General features: G+C 36.7%; 1 protein-coding gene across 3 annotated transcripts in view; it reads left to right on the plus strand.

Moving 5' to 3' along the window:
* The first annotated feature begins 939 nt into the window (after positions 1 to 939).
* Positions 940 to 23,254, plus strand: part of CUNH12orf50 (chromosome unknown C12orf50 homolog) — a 40,391-nt gene continuing 18,076 nt past the window's right edge. For 2 of the 3 annotated variants that reach the window (XM_029559045.1, XM_008824106.2), the window contains exons 1-7: positions 940 to 994; positions 3,082 to 3,201; positions 3,495 to 3,615; positions 16,579 to 16,740; positions 17,688 to 17,765; positions 17,847 to 17,960; positions 19,903 to 20,013. In XM_029559045.1, the coding sequence (XP_029414905.1) occupies positions 3,190 to 3,201; positions 3,495 to 3,615; positions 16,579 to 16,740; positions 17,688 to 17,765; positions 17,847 to 17,960; positions 19,903 to 20,013 (598 nt within the window). In that variant the 5' untranslated portion in view covers positions 940 to 994; positions 3,082 to 3,189. The remainder of the gene's footprint in view (positions 995 to 3,081; positions 3,202 to 3,494; positions 3,616 to 16,578; positions 16,741 to 17,687; positions 17,766 to 17,846; positions 17,961 to 19,902; positions 20,014 to 23,254) is intronic. The other variant, XM_008824103.1, reaches the window with a different exon arrangement.

The following is a 23,254-nucleotide window of genomic DNA, read 5'->3' on the forward strand; positions in this document are numbered from 1 at the left end:
CGTCTGCTCACATCAAATTTCAAAAAGTAAAGGCATTTTTTATTTCCCCATGTAAAATCATTTAATTCTGTACTAATAGTGTTTAATAAGTATTTGAACAGTCTAGAAACCTCACAGGCAGCGAGGGAATTCATCTAGAGGAAGTCTACCAAGAAGTATAACCTAAAAGTGATATTGCCTGTTAAAGTGGAAATGTATATTTGCCTTATCATTTGTTTCTGATGAAAAGCACATTGCAGTTTAAAAGCACATTTTGGTCTAGGGTGCTCATTCATCTCCATGCCAACTTCTAAGTTACCTATGATGAGTACTCTTGTTCATTTTTGCTAGATTCTAATTCTTATAGTAGGGATACTAGGATGAAGACTTTAACAACTGCTCATTGAAATGTTTTCTGGAAATAAGAGGACTTCACGTTGTTTTCAACAAATTCTCCAAGTTTTCAAGCACGCTGGAACTCTGCTATCAGAAGAAGCTATTCCTCCTTTTATGACGAAAGGAAATGGAGTAAAGTCACAGGATGAATAGGTATTCCAGTTTATTTTCATGTACACATCTGAGTATTCATCACAATCTGAATATGATTTCATTCTAGGTAAATGTATAGCCTCAAGTACATAGTTAAATAATTGTATCTATTTTTAAAAATGTTTAGCATATTTACCTTAGTTCTGTTTCCAAACTATGTGTAGGGGTAGCTATTTTCTTATGAAATATCACTTTTAATTTTGAAAATATAAACTAATTTATGTACCTTATTTAATCAGAACTGAGAGATGAAATACACTGTTAACATTTACAATAATGTTTGTATACTGAATTGATGTTGGATAAGGAAAATATCCATCCACTCAGGTGGCATAGTCTACAGTTATAGATGAGGTCATTTATGATGAGCAAACAATGGATTAGGTAACAATGAGGAACATTCTGGAAGTTTGAGTTTGTGCGCTTACCAGTAACCACTTTCAACATTTCTGCAAAGCTAGAGAAGGTATCTTCTAATTTAAATTTATTTAAAAATTATCTGTTGTGTAATATACTGTCAACAGGAGGTCAGCTTTAAAGGAATACTACTGATAGCCTGAAAGACTGTGGAAAAGAAACATTCCCCCCTCCCACACTGATAGTTCTTATATTTACATTCCTGAATTTTGTATATATTTGTAAAAAACAGTCATTGGGTTAGCAGCAAGAGATTGAAAATGGCAGAAGTTGGGAATGACTGCTATTTCTTTTTAAATTCCACATGCATAAAGGTAAATATTGTACAACTTAGAGTACATGTTCTTAAACTTTTTCTTAGAATGAAGGAAAATACAATAAAAATGATACTTAAAATCTGAAGTAAAAATTCATGTATTTTTGATATACTGAATTTCTGTGAGGAAATCTTGGTTATATGATACCAGTTTCATGCCAATTTTCGTGTAACAATTTTGCCTGTATTATGCTTTCTTGAGGCATCAAATTCCTAATACTGTCCATTATATAATAGTACTTTATTATAAAGCATACTATTTTGGTTAATGTGATTTCAGTCATACAAATTCAAATAACTGAATTCAGGTCACTATCAACAGTGTAATATCTTTTTCTATTTAAAATTCAAACAGTTATTGTATTTCTCTTGTCAGAAGACTGAAAAATACCAAGTAATTGAATATCATGTAAAAGGAGATGTAATGTAACATAGCAAGTAAACTGAATATAAATTAAAGATTGTAAAGTTAAATGGGAAAAGTGAACTGCAATTATTGGATCTTAATAAAATCAAATGAATGTAGCAATTTGCTGGTTGGGACGTGTTGCTCTTGCCCTCAAATGAGCCTAATGAGAGAAACTGTGTCTGCTTTAATAACTTTCATCTCTGCTAAAAACCTGAATGGACTGAAACTCCTTTGACCATGAGAATGAAAACCACTTTTATCATGTTATCTTTAGATAAACTTTTGGCAGGCTGGCAGAGCGTTTTGTCTATTTCTGTTTGTCCTCAATTTCTTACCATATTGACTGATGCATAGTAACTTCATAGCAAATGATTGGAAGTATAGAAAGTAACAATCATAATACCTTACCTCACAGGGTTTTTACGACCCTCTGTGAGAGGAGAATTTTTTAAAATTTTATTTTATTTTAATGAAGAAACTGAAAGAGAGGATGAGTTGACTGTTAGCTTTGTCACTGGACAAGTGGAAAAGCCAGGGAGTCAAATATCAGTTTGCCATACTTCACACTTGCTGCCCACTACTTTGAGAGTACAAAGGTCCACTTTTAAAGGGAAAAGGAAGAGAAGAGAAATAGAAAGGAGATAAAAGATAAGAACAGCCAAAGTGGGAGGCACATGGTGGAACACTTTGATTGTTTGTTACTCAGCTGTCTATGAGACAGTGGCCTGTAGCTTTTCCAACTGTGAATATTTGTGCAGAAGAATATAGAATTAAAAGATAAATAGCATCCTGTGGACATAATCCATATCTACTTTGGTTGGTACATAAAAATGCTTGTGTAAATGTATTAGTCAGCTGTTTACCTTTATAGACCAATGACAGTATATGTAGGATGTAGAATTTATTTCAGATTTTACAGTAGCACAAATTTTAATCTCCATTTATCTTTTCCATATAAACACAGTTCATAGTATCTCCACAGACTAAGAAAGCAGATGAGCTAGCAAAAGGCTTAGTTGATAGAAACTATCTTCACAAGCCAAATGGGATTAATGATTCTTAGATACTTGCTTGGCTTTCTTCAGAAAGAGAAATAAAGTTGCTCTGTCACTGTATTGTGATCAAGGAAATCACTACGCTTATGTCTCTGCTTTTAGTGAATTCTGTGGGTTAACTGGATTCAAAAGGCAGCATTTTGTGAGCAACTCGTGGCACATTGTATTATTTAATCATTATATTTTCTTGTCTTTTTCTCACTAAAGCCAGATTTTCTAAAATTTAGTGCAGCCCTATATTGATAGTGTTTATTTTTGTGATTCTAATTTTACACACTAATTCCTTTAATTGATTAGCCACATTTTGTCATTAAACACTAACATTAAACTACTGCTTTGCCTTTTATTTCTTTTAGGGTTCCCAGTGCCGGTTCCGACACTGTGAAGAGGCCCTAGGCAGTGACACTGTGTGCTCATTATGGAGAGATAGAAAATGTTTAGATCCACTTTGCAGGTTTAGACACATGGAAATGCAGGTAAAATGACTCTGTATAATTTTTGCCAAAAGAATCTTCCTTCATCGCTGAATTATACTTTTACAACAGAATAGGAAAGAATTCTCCCACTAATTTTGATGTGTTTCACTTTGTTCATATTAAATTCTTAGAAAAATGAAAGAATATGTTTTAAAAGAGCTTACAGATGATAAACCTAGAAAATCTCAATGATCCTGTCAGCAACTGCAGTTATCCTTATCGCGTTGTACTGCATTGCAACTTACTACTTTTATTGCATCTAAACATATTTTCTCCCACTTCCTTTTGTCTAGCAAAACTGCAGCATTTCGTGTTTCTGGGAAACTCAACCTCTTGGTTGTGTGAAGATCAGTTGTATCTTTTACCACAGCAAACCTCGAAATATCAATGGATTATTTTTGCCACCAAGTAGCAGTGAGTATATTTTTAAATAACTGGTTACACTGTATTATAGTCTGGCCGTGGAGTAGCAGCATAGTCTGGCATATTGATGTTGGGCATAGTGAGCAGTGCAGGAATCCCCCTCATAGATGGTGAGAACCCAGACGTGCTCTTGGTTACATACTCTGTAGATGTCAGAGCAGCTGTCTGCTGTGGAAAAAAAAAAATGCAGTCTTATTGCCACAAAAGTCATGACAGAATTAATCCAACTAAATGCTACTGAAATAGGTTCTACACAGGAACACAGAAGACACCATACTCAAAGGCAGTGAATATCAAGAACCTTGTTAGAGTTGCTATAGCAACTTCACTCTCCTGTGATGGCTCCCACATTGTGGATGGAATGGCTTTAGAATCGAGCTAACAGAATATTAAGTATTGAAAGACTGATTTCAGATAACCTCAACAAGTGGATAACTAAGATGTGTGCCCTTTTGGTACATACTTTAGGGGAAAATTCTGACATCATAATAAACATCATATATATATATGTCTATGTATATATAATACTTTTATTCTTGTTTTCTTTTCCTCACACAATTAGTTTACCATTACTTTGCAAGGTCTGGACTAAAAGCTAAGATGTACTAAATTGGATACTTAGATAGATGGGTGAAGGATGATTAGATAACCGAACAATAACCTTCTGGAAAGTTGATGAAGCTACTTAACAGATTACTTAATCCCATTCACTTACACATAGTATGATTTTGTTCCATGAAAAACATTCTTTTTATCTGGTTAGTAGTTTAATCCCTTGTGATTTAGCTAGCTTTCTAAAGACTAGGGAGCCTGTATTTCTGATCTGAAATGGATGGGATGCCTATGTAAATGACAAATATTGGGCTTCCTGCTGTTAAGATAGGCTCGGAGGTAAGTGCTGTAGCATTGCTCCAGTTTTCACATATTATGAATACAACTGACTTTTCTGGAAGTCTCCATTTCTTCAACAGGTTGGAAGGCTTAGCCTGACACTTGAAGTAAATTTTCCCCCCAGTAAGGTCAAATCTTGTACTGTGTCTATTCTCTTCCCTAAACACCAAGGGGATGCACAAACTGATAAGGCCCAGTATCCTGTCCTCAAATCTTCTTAACTCTATGAAAAACAGGAAAGAACTCACACACAGGCTCATCCTGTTCACTTACATATTCTGTATTTTGAATAGAGCTAACTTCATTCTGATTTTATTTTTGTTCAAGTCAATCAGCGTAAGAGTCTCTGAAGTGACGGGCTCCTGTCCATCTCCTGTCCTTTTCATGTATTCTTCTCATTTTTCTCAGTCAACCCAATTCTGCCTTCTCTGAATTTTTCTCTCGTCTTTTCATGTAGGAAGAGTCCCCTCCTTACAGACCCTAGTTCTCTTATAACACTCCTATCTGATGTCTGTTTTCTTTTTTCCCTTCCTTTCTCTCTTCCAAATTTTAAGTACCACTAACTATGGTCCTTATTGCTAATTTCGAACTGTTTTCTGACACGTCTCTAAAATTCACCCATCATGAATCTGATGGTGACAATCAATGTTCGTTTGTTCCTTAGTGTTGTCTTTTGTTTTTGCTGATGCTTTTCTTGCTTCTTTTTCCTTGTTTCCAACAATATGCAACTCCTAGCTCATTGTCACCATATTAGTATTGGTGTATGGATTTTTGGTGATTTCAATATGAAAATATGTGAACTATCATCATCCCAGTCTCTCAGTGCTTTCAACTCCTCAGTCTCTGACCCCAGTGATACCATCCCTGGGGTAATCCATGCTTTTCACACACTTTCCACTCTGTTACCATTCTTAATTCTAGTGAATGATTTTGTAATCCAGTATATTGGTAAAGCAAAATTCTCAGCCTTTGTGTGCCTGTGCCTATTAAAGTACATGATTGAAGAAAACACATGACCATGCTGACAGGGTTAAATTCTTGGCCACAAACCTCAAATGAGCCTATGGTGACTTCTAATCATGCTACATGATAGTCTCCAGAAACATCCCTATTCTCCTAGACCATGATTTTGCTCTGCCTTCTCCTCCATCCTCTACCACCTCCCCCTCTTAATATCTTACTAAGCAACTTTAGTAATGAGAAGAGCATTTTCACAGATTCTCATCACCACCTCTACCCACTTGGCACCGGCACTAGTCTCCTCTCCACATTTACCATAATGAATCATCATCCTTGTCTTGGTTAGCTTTGGTTGCCAATTTGACACACCTGAGAAGAAGGAAGTTCAGTTGGGAATTTCCTCTATCAGACTGGCCTATGGGTATGTCTGTGAGGCATTTTCTTGATTGTTGAGTGATATGGGTGGGCCCAGCCCACTGTGGATGGTGCCACCCCTGGGCAGTTGGTCCTGGGTTATATAAGAAAGTAGGATGAGCAGAGGCCAGAGGACTGAGCCAGTAAGCAGCGTTCCTCAGTGGTCCCTGCTTCAGTTCCTGCCTCCAGGTTCCTGCCTTGAGCTCCTACCTGATTTCCCTCGGTGATGGACTATGCCTTTTAAGTGTAAACAAATGTTTTCCTCCCTGAGTTGTTTTGGTCAGCACTTTCTCACAGAAACAAAAAAAGTATCTGGATCAATCCTATCTAGTGTGTCTTGCCACTTGGTAACCAGATGGACACTAACTCAACAGTTCTTCCATCTTCTGCATAATCATTTTTTGATCTCACTAAATTATTCCTTTCATCATACAAACATGCACTTAGCTATTTAATTACTAAAATAATATTTCTTCTCTGTATTCTCTTACATGTAACCAGTTCTTTTTTTTTCTGGGTCTTTTTGAAACAGGGTCTCCCAGCTGGCCTGGAACTCATTATGTAGACAAGGCTGGCCTTGAAGTCACAGAGATCTGCCTGCCTCTGCCTCCCAAGTGCTGGGACTACAGGTGTGCGCCACCATGCCCAGCTATGTAACTAGTTCTTTATATTCTCTTACCACTGAAGTGGTTCTTCTCAAAGTGGTTGTTCTTACTATCTTATTATTTTTCTTCTTTGTCAGTCAGGCTTCTCAGCCTCTTCCACCCATGATGTGTGGATTATTTAATACACCAGTGAAATCTGAGTCCTTATGTAACTTCAGCCATTAGAAGGATCAGGCACATTTGATTACCCCTTCCTCCTTTGTGTAATTCCTTGCCAGCTTGGAGATCTTAACTTTGTCTTCATTTGCCTCATATTTCTTTTGTGCCACAGTGACTTTCCCTCACCAGTCATTCTTCACGTGAAACATTTGAACAGTTACTTCTTGGTCTGTTCAAAGAACAGGCAGTTCTTTGTCTCCTCTCTTAATAATACCATCCAGCCTTATTTTCATTCTTTAATACTTTTTATTAGGACATGTTAATTATATATAATAATAGATTTCTTTATGCTATTTTCATACATGTATATAATATATTCTGATCACAATCAATCCTCATTCTCCTCTCTGGTCCTCCCTAACCCCCCTGTTTCTCATCCTCTTCCCAAACTAGTAATGTTTATTAGATTTATTTTATTTGTCTGTTGGTGTGTGTGTGTGTGTGTGTGTGTGTGTGTGTGTGAGAGAGAGAGAGAGAGAGAGAGAGAGAGAGAGATTCATAAATGTGTGAGGGTACATGCAGAAACCAGAAGAAAGCATGGGATCTTCAGACCTGGAATTATCAGGCCATTGCAGTACTCTCAGTTTGTTACATAGGTGCCGGCATCTAAACTCCAGTCAGATTGATTACTTAGCCTGTGCTCTTTACCACTGAGCTATCTCTGCAGCCCCATCCATCCTTCTGGCTTCAATGTGATTTATATGTCATCGACTCTGAAATTTATATATCCACTGTAGATGCATCTCCAGATCTCTCTTTCTCTCTCTCTCTCTTTCTCTCTCTCCATTAGATTTCTGAAATGAACTTCTAACTCGATATTTCACAATTAATGTATTTACAACTGACATCATGATTTTGCCCTTAGCCTTTTGAACCTATTGCATCTGTATCTCTGCTCATCCCATCTTGATAGCAATCCCATTCTCACAGTTTCACAAGTCATTCGAATCTTCCTCAAAATTTCCATGTCTCTTATATCTCATATCATACAAAAACCTTAATGCCATTATCCAAATAGATCCAGAGTCTGAGTTTCTCATCATCTGTGCAATTTCCACAGGGACAAGCCACCATTTTTTATCACATAACTGAATTATTACAATTACAGTGGCTTCTAATTCCCCCTGTTCTACCTCTTTATGCCTATTCAATGTATGATAATTACAATAATGTAGTCTTATGATCAATCAGATTTTACTCTACTCATAATCCTGGGTCTTTTCCTCCTATTCAGGAAAGTCAGAATCCTAACAAAGAACTTAAACCAGCGAAGTTATTTGATCAAGTACTCTGTTGGCTGCACGGCACTCATGTGCTTGCTCGTCCTGCTCCAGCCGTACTTCCTTGCTTGCCTTTCCTACAGCATGTTAGCATATTCCTAAGAGCCTTGCACAAAGTGCTGTTTCTTCAATATCATTATGAAAAACTCTATTTCTCCAAAGCCTTGCTCAAATATTGTCTTTAATGAGATCTATGCTTAGCACCGTAATTGAAATGTAGTCAGGTGTCCTAGTGCCTCCTTACACACTTCCTTGCCCTCCTTTGCTTTCTGTTTGCCATACCCCCATCACTTTCACAGATGCAGTATCGTTTATTTATTATGTCTGATGTTTATTGTTTAATGCCTCCTTATAGAATGGAAGTTCCAGATGAGCAAGAATCTTTAGTTCTTTTGCTGATTAATACCAAGCATCTAAGATAAGCACATAGTATTGCCTCTCATGAATTCTACCCTAAGAAATCCTGGATAAATATTCTTGTTAAGCTAGAAACCAGTTTCCCTCTGCTCAGACACTGCTTCCTATAATCCAAGAAACAGAATCCAATTTCAAGACTATATAACAGAATTCAATTTCAAGTAAGCTATTGTCTTAATCTATTTTGTGTTGATGTTACAAAATACCAGAGAAGGTGAACTCAGCTTCTTGCCCCAGCCTCCTGCTGCCATGCTGTCCCCAACCACAATAGACTCTCTCTGGAACCTTAAGCTAAATTAAAATTTCTTCTTTAAGTTGGAAAAGAGAAGAAAAGAAAAGAGATTTATCTGGCTCATGATTCTTGTATCTGGAAGGGCCAAACAGCATGGCACTGTTTCATGTGAGGACCTCCCAGTTGCATCACAATGTAACAGAGAAATAGAGGGAAAGTTGTACAAATGAAACTAAAGCAAGGGGAGATGCCAGACTCACTTTAAAATGGCTCACTCTCCTAGCAACTAAAATCAGTCCCAGAAGGCCTAGTCTACTCCTGAGAGAGCATTAATCCACTCGTGAGAATGGAGCCCCCATGACCCAATTCCCTCCCACTAGGTTTCACCTCTTAATGATTCCACCACCTCCTGCCCCCACACTAGGGTCCAGGTTTGCAGCATCAGTCTTTGGGGATAAATTATACTCAAACATCAAGGCTGTTTTTCGATATGTATTGAACTACCATATTACCTATTCATCTTGCAAATATGTGAATACTCTAGAAGGTGTGGTTTGTTCCTTGATAGGCCTGATACTTCAATTATATATTTAGAAACATACTTGCTAAATACTATATGAATCAAACTAGAACCGTATATCTTTTACCTTAGATGAAGATTATGTTATAAAGTAGTACCTTTATGAACAAATCCATCTTTCTGTGCTTCAGTAAGTATTGTAATTGGTGATAAATTCAAGATAGAATTATTATAAATTATAGAAAAATACAGTTAGTTAAGTATCAGTTTATATAAAGCATTACACAATATGTATGTAATGATATCTCCTGGGTCATGATAAGATAGAACTTAAATGTTTAAATAGGCAACTAGTAGAATTTTAACACTTTCATTTGCTGAACTGAGACCCATCAGATAGTACATATTAAATAGGTGAGTTAGAGTCACAGAATGTTATCTAAACACCAGCAGTACTCCTTCAGAATGAAATGCTTTCCAAAGCTATTTCTTTCTCTTTCACATTCTCTTTTTCTTTTTTCTTTTCCTTCTTTCTTTCCCTCTTCCTTTCTTTTTTCTTTCTTTCTTTCCTCTTTTCTTTTGCCTGTATGTATGCTCCTGGTGCCGGTGGAGGCCAGAAGAAGGCACTGAATCCCTGGAACTGGACTTAAGAACAGGTGTTAGACACCATGTGGGTTCTGGGAACTGAACGAGAGTCTTCTGAGTCTCCAGTGTTCTTAACCACTGAGCCATCTCCCTAACCCTGCAATTCTCCTTTAGTTTATTTGCCGTTGTGTATTATGTCTAAGTACTAAGTGAAGTACTGAAATTATCAGTGAGTTATGAGTCCCATATGGTTTATTTTAATTGGGGTGTAGGAATTGTTTCAAACTGCCAATTAAGCTGGACATAGTAGCACATATGTATAATCACTGAAATTTAACAGTTAGTTGTCAAATGCTGGTTTGAGCCAGCTGCAGCCCACCACTTGTTTCAGAAAGAGAAACCTATTCTGATTTGATTTAAAGGAAACCTGGAAATGTTGGGCAAATGTCACTGAAAAGGTTAAAGACAAAATGATCTCAGATATAGTGTTTCCTTTCCTTCACCAGTTCTTGGATCTGAGCTGGCAGTCTCTGTAGACTACACTTGCTCCTCGAGTTCCAGATGCATAATTAGCAAAGATTAACATTACCAGCTAGATTGAGTTAAAACTTCAGCCTGCAGTATACTTATCAGCATAACCTTAGGGGACTGTGGCAGTTTCTTCATCTGTGTGATACAGCGACGGTACCTTATACCATGGGGTTGTTATCAACAACTCTCAAATTCATGCCTAGTACTCAGTAAATTAACCCTCTTAAAGGAAATAAATATTTTCTCAGCTGAAACCTTAAATTTGAATGTCTTCTTTTTAAATATTTTATTTATTAATTTTATTTTCTGTGTATGAGTGTATTGCCTGCATGTCTGTAAGCGCACCTCTGTTGTGCAATGCTCATAGAGGTCAGAAGAGGGTGTCGGATCCCCTGGAGTTGGAATTATGTACCACCATGTGAGTGCTGGGATTTGAACATGGGTTCTCTGCAAGAGACTGAGCCACTGAGCCATCTCTGCAGCCCTGATCTTGAATGTCTTCTAATGCTGTGAAGGTGTGTGTTTCTTTATGCATTGCTCAGAAGTAGGCATAGCTAATCTCTGTAACTGGGTGGTCATCCTTACCCAAATTAAGCAGAATGAAAGTGGCATAAAGGTGACTCCCCAAAGGAAAATTCATATCCTTACCTGAAATGAGGGAAAGGATGACTACAGTATAAGCAATATCCATAATTCTTTACTTCATATTATGAAAAAGTATGTTTCTCCAGAAGCATTATATAAATAAATCTGATCATACCAATATTGGTCCCAGTGACACAGAACTGTACTTTGTGGGAATTAAGATAATAAAAATTACTTACTTGTGACAGTTACAATAGTATATCAAAATACAAAGACCATTGGCATTTGAAGATTTAGAGAAAAAACAGTGCAAAATATCAAACATAGTAATATGTTTGAACCACTTCACACACCATTCTCTTTTTAAAAATTTTTATTGAGTTTTTGTATGTTTCATACAAGAGTTCTTTTAACTACTGTAGAGAGGTAAACTCACCCACTAGGTGTGTGAATATTTATTTCATTGCTTGTTTACTCCTGTGATGAATGATTCTATTTATCGTCCACAAAGCATTTTTTTTCTCATTGGACAGTTTCTGTCAAGTAAATATGCCATCTCCTAACCTAGCTTTTCCTCCTGATGTATGTGTCAACAATTTGAATGGAAAACATATAATGAGAACTATCCTCCAAAATAATTTTGGTTAAAAGTTTTATCATATGTTTAAATAGTTGAACAGATGTAACGTCTAACATTTGATTATTAATACTGACATCTAAAAGTAGAAGTTTCATGACTCCTGTAAACCATTCAATAACATTTAAATTGCTTTAATGAACATAGTTAAAAGGGGGCTCCAACTCTCCATCATAAATAATTAGAAGGTGATTAGGTCAAATCTTGGTTTGATCAGCATATATTCATACATGTATGAAATATAATGCTGTATCTCATAAATATGCATAATTATATTAACAAAAATTTTGAAATAAGGTCTCATTTTGTAGCCCAGGCTGACCTGGAACTCACTATTACCCAAGACTGGCTTTGAACTCATGGCAATTCTCCTACCTTAGCCTCCCAAGTGCTGGGATTACAGACATGAGCCATTATGCTCAGTTATATTAATCAAATAGTTTAAAATTATTCAAGTAGATGAAAATACTAACTACCCTGATTTAATCATTACATATTATGTATAATTATATATCACTGTATTCTAGAAAATATGTACAAATAAAACTAATAATAAGAATAAATTACCACAATGATTTGGGACCTCTCATCTATTTTAAAATTACAGAAATAATAATCCCAATAAAAAATCCAAGCAAATTCTAAAAACAAAGGACATGCAAATAGTCTGCATACTTGCCACAGAGCAAATTGATATAAAATTTTTAGCCTATGAAGTTACAGAGTCTAGGGCAGTGTAGTACTGGCTAGGGGATGGACATATAATGAGTGGAAAAGAATGGAGACCTGGGAGTAGACTTTGTAAATGCACTCTTGATTTGTAATCATTAGAATGAATGAACAATGGGTAAATGATTGTCATTTTAGTTAAAAAAGAAATAATGGGCTCCTTTTCTACACAATACTTGAAAAATCAATTCTAAGTCATGATGAATCATGATGTAAACCCCAAATCTCTAGAAGCTTCAAAAGGTAAAAATGATATACAAAATGCCAGTTAACCATTACAAAAGAGATGAGTACCTTTGCATTAAAATTAACATCTATGTTTATTCAAAAAGTCATAAAAGTGTTAGAAGACAAAGTACTAAGTGGATGAGAGACTGTTTATGGCACATGTACTTATATTATTTTATAACTGACCAGAGATTATTATTTAAATATAAGCCAGGTGGAAATGACCAAAAAAATCACATTAAAAAGTAAATAAAGTTAGGTGACTAAAGAGATGTCTCTGGGGTTAAGAGTGCTTACTGCTCTTGTATAGGACCTGAATTTGGTTCCCAGAACCCACATAAAGCTGTTTACAACCTATCATAACTCCAACTCCAGGGGATCTGATGCTTCTGGCTTCCACTGGCACCTGAAGTAATGTGCACATACTCCCACACAACCATATCTGCATACACGTAATTAAAAATAACTTAAAAATCTTTAAAAATCAGAGAAATTAAAGCATTTTCAAAGATGCTTATTTAGTAGCAAAACAAAAATTCCACTGTGATTAGTGTAATCAGAATTAAGATACTTAGTGTAGATTGAGAAAGCAAAGTGATATGAACTGGGGAGGACTCACAGGAAGCTGTCATTTCATGGTTTAAATGTAAGCGCTGAATGCACAGTATATTACTTTATAATTCATACACTATTTGGTATATGTGTTTATTTCATTATTTTAAAAAGATAATACTTGAACAAACTTCTTTAATCATGAAAAAATTTCCTTATCTGTTGTACTTCCTTCACATATTTTTGTACCAACTTAGTATGTTATGCTTGAGTTTATTGGCCACCTGCTAAATAATAGCAATGTCTATAAATTTTTGATTCCTGTGACCAAAATCTCCCACATTTTAGAGCCTTATAGTCTTCAGCACACCTCTTGACAACACTGTTTAAGGATTGAGTTGCTGTGACATTATCAGTATATAGTTTGTTAAAGCATTATGTATATATTACAAGCCATGATAATAATTTGTATATCAAAGTAGAATATTATCAAAAATATATTTCTTTATGTAACAAATAATGATCAGAGCTATTGTCAACTTTAAGAAAAAGGGCATATATTGCTTCTATGGCTTGACTGTTTTTATCCCTTTAAAATTTGGGTTGGAACTTTATCTCCAGTAGTATTGAGAAGTGAGGCCTTCAGGATCTTCATTTAGAGCTCTTCCTGTTTAACCCTTTTGCTCTTTTGCTTTCCACCATGTGAGGCCATAGTATTGCCATTGTCATAGGATGCCATCTTGGAAGCCAAGAGCTTCCTGTCCTCCTCAACCATCTCTCTCCCTCTCTCTCTCTCTCTTTCCCTCCCTCCACCCTCTTACACACACACACACACACACACACACACACACGCACACACACACTCTTTGGTACATTGTCTTGGACCTTCCATGTTTTAGAACTGTCTTGTTTTATTCTTTATAAATTTCCCAGTCTTAGGTGTTTTGATATAGCAGCACAAATAGATGAAGACAAAAATTTGTACTGAGAAATTTCTATAACAAATGCCTAAAAGTGTGGAGTGGCTTTGTAACTGAGTAATATGAAGAGGCTATTGGAAGTAAATGCTAGAAAAAGCCTCTATTTTTGTGAATGCAGTATTAAGGGAAAGTCTATTGAGGGCTCAGAAGAAGCGAAGAACTTTGGAAGGAGACTAAATTTTGGAAACCACATAGGAGGTCAGGATCACAGTGCTGATAGAGATCTGTGTGGTTAAGCACTTTCTTATGAGGTCTGACATAGAAGTGAGAAATGTCTCATTGAAAACTAGAGGAAAGGCCATCCTCATAAAGCTGAAGAGAAAAGCTCTTGTAGGCATGCACTAGACTGTGGAATTCAAAACTTAAGATGATGGCTTAGGATATTTGGCAGAAGAGATGGCTAAGAAAAATACTTAAGTTGTTTCAGGTTTATCGTGTTTATAGTAAAACGTGAAAAGAGAAAAGCAAATTAAAGATGAAATTTAAAACAAAAAGAAAAGCAGAACTTAAAAGTTTGTAAAGTTGTAGTACGATCAAGAGAGAATATTTAAAAAGTGATGAACTGTTTAACAAAACCCAGAAACGGAAGAAGCAAATTTGTTAATAACTACTTTTAATTACCACCACACTTGCTTGTGAATTTGAGTTCAATTCTTTCTAACATGGAATCCACTTATTTTAAAGTGAACTGATTAACAAACAATTCCATCTACAATCAAGAGCTGTCGGATCCTTTTTTCCTTTGGACGTATATACTCTGACATTATAAGCACTGGCCTTAGGTTATTTTCCTAACTTAACAATTTTGTAATTGTTAAAATATAATTAGGCTGGGGATGTAGCTCAGTTAGTATAGTGATTACTTAGCATTTAAAGCCCTGGATTCCATCTTAGCACCTCATAAACCAGGGGTAGTGGGGCACACCTGTGATCCCAGCACATGAGAGGTAGAAGAAGGATGATCAGAAGTTCAGGATCATCCTCAGCTATGTAGTCAGTTTAAGGCAGCCCGGGGCTTCATGAGACCCTGTTTAAAAAACAAAACAAAGCAAAATAGTATTAGTAAAGTCACTCTCATCTCACAGCTCTAGTATCTAACCACTAGTCATGCTTGTTGTCAGTTTGTACTTAGAGATGTTTATCCACATACACTGGTGTTACATACCAGTAACCCTATTGCAAGTAGAAAATGCATTGAATACTTCCAACCTGTCAGAGCACCCTTTTAGCAACATAGTACACTGTACACCAGTTTCTGTGTTTACTTCTTGATTAAATTGCTGACTAGAATCTATGCTCACAACCACTGTCCAGTATCACAAAGGAGTATCTACCAAATAGCAAACTGAGAAAATATTAAAATTCAGAGCTTGTAGTTTCTTCTCAGTGCCTATCACTTCACATCATTATAAAGTTGAACATCCCAAGCCAGGGACCAACTGTATGATGGCATGTCACACAAGAGGTGTGCGCTTATCAGCAACGCATAAGTCTTAAATTTACCAAGTGACATGTTTTCTATAAATTACAGGTAAAATTTTGATAAGTTGTTTGATAATCTTTCCGAAAATAAGAGACATATTTTGATATGTGAGTAATTAAGAACACAAGCTTAAGAAGATAAGAATGCATCTCAGTTGATAGAGTGCTTGCCTAGTGTGCACAAAGCCCTAGGTTCAATCCCTAGCACTACATAAACCATGTGTGGTACACAACTGTAATCTCAATTGTTAGGAGGTGGAAGCAGGAGGATCAGGGCTAGCACTGACTACATAATGAGTGTGTGTTTGAGGCCAGCCAGACCTCATTTCTGTCTTTTTAAGAACATACTTTGTTTTGATTTCATTAAAATATTTTTATTAATTATTTTAGTTCATACATTTGATCATATTTGCCCCCACTCTTCACCCTGACTCCTCTTAGATCCACCCTCCTCCTCTCCAACTCCTTTTTTAAAAAAATGTATTATTATTTATTTTATTTGATGTGTATGAGTGTTTTGCTTGCATGAATCTAAGTGCACCCATGTTGTGCAATGCCTGCGGTGGCCAGAAGAGGTTGATGGATCCCCTGGAATTGAAGTTACAGATGGTCGTTAGTCGCGATGTGGGTTCTGGGAACCAAACCCAGGTCCTCTGCAAGAGCAGCCAGTGCTCTTAGCTGCTGGGCCATCTCTCCAGCCCCCTGTTCTTCTCATTTTGATAGCCCACAAAGACCAATTTGTGCTGACCAGACACTCATGGGTATGGGGCCATTTACTGGAGTGTGGTCAACCTACCAGGAACCACACACACCCTTAAAGAAAAGTGACTCTCCCTTCCCCAGAAGCCAATAGCTCCTCAGTTAGGGGTGGGGGCTCATGAACCCCTCCCCCTCCATGCTAGAATGTTGACTGGCTTGATCTTGGGCAGGTCTTGTACAGGCAATCACAGCTACTGGCTGAGCGCAGTGATCCTGTTGTGTCCAGAAGACACTTGTAGAAATCTACTTTAAAAAAAAGAAAGAAAAATAACAATAAAGAATGGTTGGTCATTGAATATACTGCTAATAATGGTTTGAAGGAAGTAAATTATTGCATTTTCTCTGTAGATACCACTCTACAGAAAGAAAATCAGGAAGGAAATCCATCCCCAAGCCAGAGTCAAGAACCTCTGAAATCCCTGGAAAATATATCACGACCCATTCATCATCCTTTAGTTTTAAAAGCTAACTTTGAAGAGGAGGAGGCGGAGGAAGAGGCAGTACAAAATGGTCAGTACCCCTTTTGTTGTATTACAATACACATTTAACAACTTAAAATATTTTCTACATACTGGGTTGACTATTAGAGGCCCATAATATAATATAGAACCAATTCTGATTAGAAAATACTCATTTAATTAAAGAAATGAAATTTATGTTTTAATTTCTTCTGTGTCTATATACGCTTACACTAACTTGAACTGAGAGGCTTTTGTGTGATACCTGGGAGAGACACTAGGTTATAATGCCCAGCTGCTTTCAGAGACATTGATAATCTCATATTTGACAACTTCTATGAAACTGATGTCATGCATGTCTGTCTCTTTATATATCTATTAATCATCCATTTGTTCTAACATTTGTTCCTTGTAGTTATAAGAATCCATAAGGTCGCATGTGATTTAGAAAGCACTGTCATTTGCATCATCCCTCATAGTTCTTACACAAGTATGGGCAGGGTAAGACCCAGGTCTTCTGCCTCTTTGGTCCTATATTATCACAGAACATGGTGCTAGTCAGATAAATTTCAGAGAAACACATGGAAAAATAAACTCACTTTGTCTCTGCCGTGGAATGGGTTTTCTGTGGGCTTCGAGCTGCCATAATGTCCGTGTTTATGGGTACATAGAACTGCTTACTGTTCTTTTTATTGGGTACTACTTCTGCCTCTCAGGCCTTCATCCTCCACCACCACAGCATTACAGTGATTCTGTTCTTCAGCCTCTCATTTCAAGGCCTACAACATGAAGTGTATAATTTCTTTATTCTTTGCTGATTGTTTCTAATACTTGACATGGTAGCATCTTGAAACACCAGTTTGTACATTTTTTATTTTAAACATTAGAGGAAAAATAATCCATCCATGACAAAAATATTTGGGATTTTTCTTTCTGATTTATAAATTTTCAGATTATTTGAATTTGGGACCATTTAACTAAAAAAAATATATCCTATAGATGCTTCTAGCTTATGGACAAAGACCCCTGAAGAAATTGAAGAAAAAAGAGCAATAAAGGAGATGTGTGTTAAATCTGGTAAGAAATCAAGACGTTTGTGGATTTTCCAATGATTGATTTAATCCACATACTGACCATTCCTTTCTCATGGGAGTTTAGGTGAATACTATCGATTTCACGCTCCTCCAGATATTTCATCACCAAAAAGCATATGTCCTACAGTAGAAAAAGAGTTAGGAAAGGCTTTGGAAAGTGGCAGTGAATTACAAGAAGGTAAGAAATAAAGTAGTATTCAAAGTGATGTGTGAGAGATACATACATGTGTGAGTGAATAGATTCTGAATTATTCAGTACACTGAATGCTGGAGCAGGATTAACTGGTAAATAATACATCAGGTTTGAGAGTGAGGATCGAAGTGATTTCACTGGATGACCCAAATTTCCTATGGGAAGCTGTTAATGATATTTCCTAAAGGAGTGACAGGGTGAATAGACTTCACAGATACAGGTACCTCTTCACTTTCCACGCAGGAATCCCGTAAATAATTCTCCTTTATCGTTTTGACCTGGAAATACACCTTTCTGTAAAATAGGACTGGATTTTTCATTCCAAATGAAAAAGATAACCTAGATCAAGAAAGACAAAAGGCAGGTAAAAGAATAATGTTATTGGCAGAACAAGGAAGGGTCTTTGTGTTTGTTGACGGAATGTCTTCTATGCATCATGCAATTTTAGGCAAGTATTGGTGAATAAATCCAGGCTGTGGCTTTCTTTCATGGAGCATTTCCTTTGGCATATCTGATAGTGCACCTAATCAACGCTTTGTTCTCGAAAGATAAGAGTGTTGTGTTCTGTAGAGAAAAGCAGGAACTTAGAGAAAAATCTATTGTTGTTATGAGTTCATAGTTTTCTGAACCTTAGAGTGAACACAAGTACACATTTTGTAGCAGCAGAAGAGAGTTGAATTCCTTCCTGCTCCTCTGAACTACAGGAAGGAAGGTAGAATAGAGTGAAGGAGAGAGGGAGGAAGAGAGAGAATACACACAAAGAGGGCAGAGAGGAGAGAGGTGAGAAAGTCTTCTGAAAACGATCAAGATGAATACAGGATACAGGACAGGATAGAGCATCTATACCTACCTGCCCTAGTAATCTGTATACAGCAAGATATTCCAATATCCAACAGCAGGTGGCAGCAATAGACCATCAGATGATAGAGCAGCCTTTGGGACTTAGTGACACCTGTCTGAAGACAGATGGAAAGCCTGCACTGATCAGACAAGAAAAATCCTAAAACAAAGAAACAAGAGAGAAAAAGTTACCAATCAGTATTAAAAAGGAAGATTATAAACCATTACATATCTTTATGCATGTAGATACTGCTTTGTGTTGTTTTAAAAATCTTTTATGTTTAAAAAGTTAATCTGTATACATTGTTTGCATATATTCATCCCAAATCTTAATATTTTAATACATTTGACTTTTCACTTACTGTCTAAAATATGCACATTGCTGTGATATTTTTCTGAACTGTTGAAAATTGAAGATACGATGCTTCGTTTGCTTTTCCGTAACTATAATGAACATACCAAAATGAGTAAATTTCCTCAATTACAGTAATATTTTTATAAGGCATTCCACAAATTGCACCAGTTATGTCACTGATACTCTTTATCACAAATTGAGTTTTTTCTTTCCTGATGTAGGATCTAATCCAGAAACACACATTGCATTAGGTTATTGTGTCTCTTTTTATTCCGCTTTCGATGGTTTATTTTGGAAGTAGGTTTTCTGGATATGTACAATGAAAACCAAGAGAATAATTTAATTATTAAATATCATTACAATTTTTAGGCAATAATGACTCTAATTTGCTAAATTGATCATGAATAGACAGAAAATAGAAATATTACAAATTCATTACAACAAAATGCTAAATAAACTAAATATATATGCATACACAATGGCATTAGATTGTTTAAAATTTCACATTGTCATTTATTTAGTAATACAAATAGAATGTATTTTCTGCTTTGTTGCAATTTACAAAATTAGCTTAAAATTCATGCATATATGTTACTTATCAGGTCCTTGTGCAATCAGTATACATATTAGCATATAGGTTCTTTCTTGTTTTCAGCATGAATTCTGTTATGGTCTTCTCATTTTATCACCTAATGGTTCCTGGAGCAACTTTTAATTTCTTTTCATTTCTAGGGGATGGTCTTATGGTTCCAACAAAGTTTAGCCTATTTGAAAGACAAGGAGAGGTAAAAGCATCATTGGATAGGAAACCAAGGACTGACATTGCTACCTTTGAAAATGGAGGTGAGCTAGATGATTATAAATACATTATCACCGTCTCTAATTTTTTTGTCATCAATTTTTGTCTATTTCCTGTGTTTTCAAAAATTGGGGACACATCACAAAATAAGATCTGGTGTGTATATGTGCATGCTCAACTCCAGACTGTAACTACTTCAGGCATTAAGTATGTGTAGTAATACACTGTCAGAGAGCCATAAGCAGGGGAGGTATTTAATAAATACTTGGAGTAAGTCTAAGTTAAAGCAGTTGTACACAAATATATCATCATTTATATCAAGGTATGCATATTCTAATTGTGCTTTATGACTTAAACATTTTGGAACTACTGCCCATTAGCAGAAGCATTTGAGAAGAACCCATTCTCTGGCAGAAACTTCTAGGCTTGAGAAAAGATATGGAGACAGTTTTGATGAGAGGAGATGGATTGTCTGACAGGAGGAATGGATGTGAAAAGCCGAAATGAGGTTGAAAAATTACCAACAGCACCAGCCACTGTTCGGCCTGTTGGCAATGCTTTGAGCAGGCCTGATTTTTTCTCTTTTCATCTACTTTCCTCTGTCTACCTTTTTCCTTCCTAATTGGATTATTTCTTCTTTTGTGTTCTGCAGCAGACCTAAAATCATTGTTGGTTGCCTTGAAACAAGTTTTAGCTCTGAATAATGAAAACAAAGCTAGCATGCACATCTTCTGACTTGCTCTGATTGTACATTTTGGTAAAATATTACTAAATCAGGTGGCATTTCTGGTTGATAAAGATTATTTATAGTCATTAATAAACTAACCTTTTCATGTAAAAATAAGCTTCCTTCATGTGTGATATCAATATGTATTTCTTGCTTCATTTGTACTTAGAAAATGTGATAATGTCACTGCACTTTCATTGTTCTGTCTAATATTGTGAGAGTAATAAACTGGTTTGCACAGTAATACTAAAAGGGTGTTAAAACTCTCAGTTATCTGGGAAACTGGTGTTCTGGTCTAGTCAGTTTTCCTGATTTTCCAGGCATCTTACTATTCTTTGCTTAGATAGAAGAATCTCCTTGGTATCTGCATATGAGCACACACGTATTAATCTGCTAATTTGATAATTAATAAACTGATAAAACATCTCAAGAACATAATAAAAATAAAAAGTATAACCAGTGAATCCATATTCACTTTACGTATGTGAAGCATTGTTTTTATTCTTATTTTTAATATCTTCTTGAGATTTGAATTGAATAAAACATAACTCTAGAGTGAATGGCTACAGAAATTTTCACATGCATATGCATATATCCATATTTGTGGTGGTTCCAGAAAAGGGTGCTTTCTACCTAAGGCAAAAGTCTCTTCTCCTTGGTAATCAGTACTCTGAGCTCTGCTACCACAAGTTAATTTTGTATTACCTGATTGTTATATAAGTGGAAATATACAGTTTGAACTCTTTAGCTTGTATATTTTAGTTTAGTGCTTAAGATGGGTTGTATAAAACTCATCCACATTGTTGATTGATATAGTAGCTCCTTTACATTGTTATGTAATTTTCATATGTGCTGCACATCTATATGTCTCCATGAAGATAGTGCATATATGCATATACATGTAACTATGTAACTATATAAAACATCTTCTATATATATTCATTTACCTTTCTCTAAACATACACATGTGCACATGTACACACACACACACACACACAATCACACACACTCAGGAGGGGGATTCCATTATTCCCAGTAGCTATAAAGATAGCATAAAGACAGAATTAGCAAGTATTGAGCAATTGCTCCAAGGGAAAATATTTATATTTACATATACCCAATAGCATATGTGTTTCACATACATTAAAACCTTAAATAATAGAATTTACTTCTCCTGGTGGATCGTATTTAGAGGAAACAAAGTCCAGAAGCACTGTGTAACTTTCCTCAGGCTGTGCTACTAACAGGTGTCAGTGTTGGGATTCAAATCCCTTCCAGCTGCCCCCAAATTACAGTGGCTGCACTATGAGGTGATGTGCTCCTTAAAGTCTCCATCCTGTGGCCATCTCTGCATGCAAACAGAAATAAGAATGCTGAACCTATCACCTGTTGGACCCCACCAAGGAATGTGTGCATCCAAGAACTTAAATTCCTTACTACTGTGCAAGTGTTTGTGAAAAGCTCATGGATACTGGTGATAAGCATTGTTTCTAGTCTGGCTATTCTGAATGTCCTTGTGTCTGTTTTCTAAGGTATGTGGATTCATTTTCCCTCAGATAAACTTGTTCTGTTGTCTCTTTACTAACTCATTTGCTAAGAGTATTTTTGTTCCTCTTATAATTTTAGTACTTTCAATTCCTCTTCCTCTTCTTGTGGTATCTCATTGTCATTTTATTTTCCTGATTTATTTTTTCCAGACAGGGTCTCCCTGGAACTCACTATGTAGACCAGGCTGGCCTTGAACTCACAGAGATCCTCCTGCCTTTGCCTCCTGAGTGCTGGGATTAAAGGCGTGTGCCACCACGCCTGGCTTTCCTGATTATTAGTAACATTGAACACCTTTTCATGAACTTACGAGCTACTTTGACTTCCTCTTTTGTCATGTTGTTCTCATGTCTCTTCCCCTCTTAAAATTAGCTTTTTATTATCAAGTGCTCTGGACACTACTGTATTCTTTGTATTGACCTGGTATCTTTCTAATTATTTCTCTCTGCTCTTTATGTATAAAATTCTATCCCCTCTTTGACCTTTGTATGGATTCCCAGCCTAATTCCCCATAAATCCCCTTTTAAAAAATAATATTCATTCCACCGGCTAACTCTCCTAGCCTGCACTACTATCCTAAGGCCTCTTGCGGTAAGTCTATAGCGCAGCTCTCTGGGCAGGGACTCCCTAAGCCTCATTCACCCTTCCATCCCCCCCGGCCCCCCCCACCGGCCCGCCGTTCTATACTCCTAGTTTGGGCCCGGCGCCATTCCTAGTCTTGGGGCCCCAGACACCTGGGGAACCAATACTGCTCCCTGATCCTTCTCACCCAGAGCAACTCAGTCCCTTTCTTGGGCTCCAGGAGCACCGCTTCTGGTCCTGGCCCCGCCCTAACCTCTCTCTGCTTCCCTGGGCCTGCACCACCGGCTAACTCTCCTAGCCTGCACTACTATCCTCAGGCCTCTTGGGGTAAGTCTATAGTGCAGCTCTCCGGGCCGGGACTCCCTAAGCCTCATTCACCCTTCCATCACCCCCCTGCCCCCCCGCCCGCCGTTCTATACTCCTAGTTTGGG

The sequence above is a fragment of the Nannospalax galili genome, unplaced genomic scaffold (assembly GCF_000622305.1).
Source record: "Nannospalax galili isolate Female #2095 unplaced genomic scaffold, S.galili_v1.0 scaffold191, whole genome shotgun sequence".
In the NCBI taxonomy this organism is placed as follows: domain Eukaryota; kingdom Metazoa; phylum Chordata; class Mammalia; order Rodentia; family Spalacidae; genus Nannospalax; species Nannospalax galili.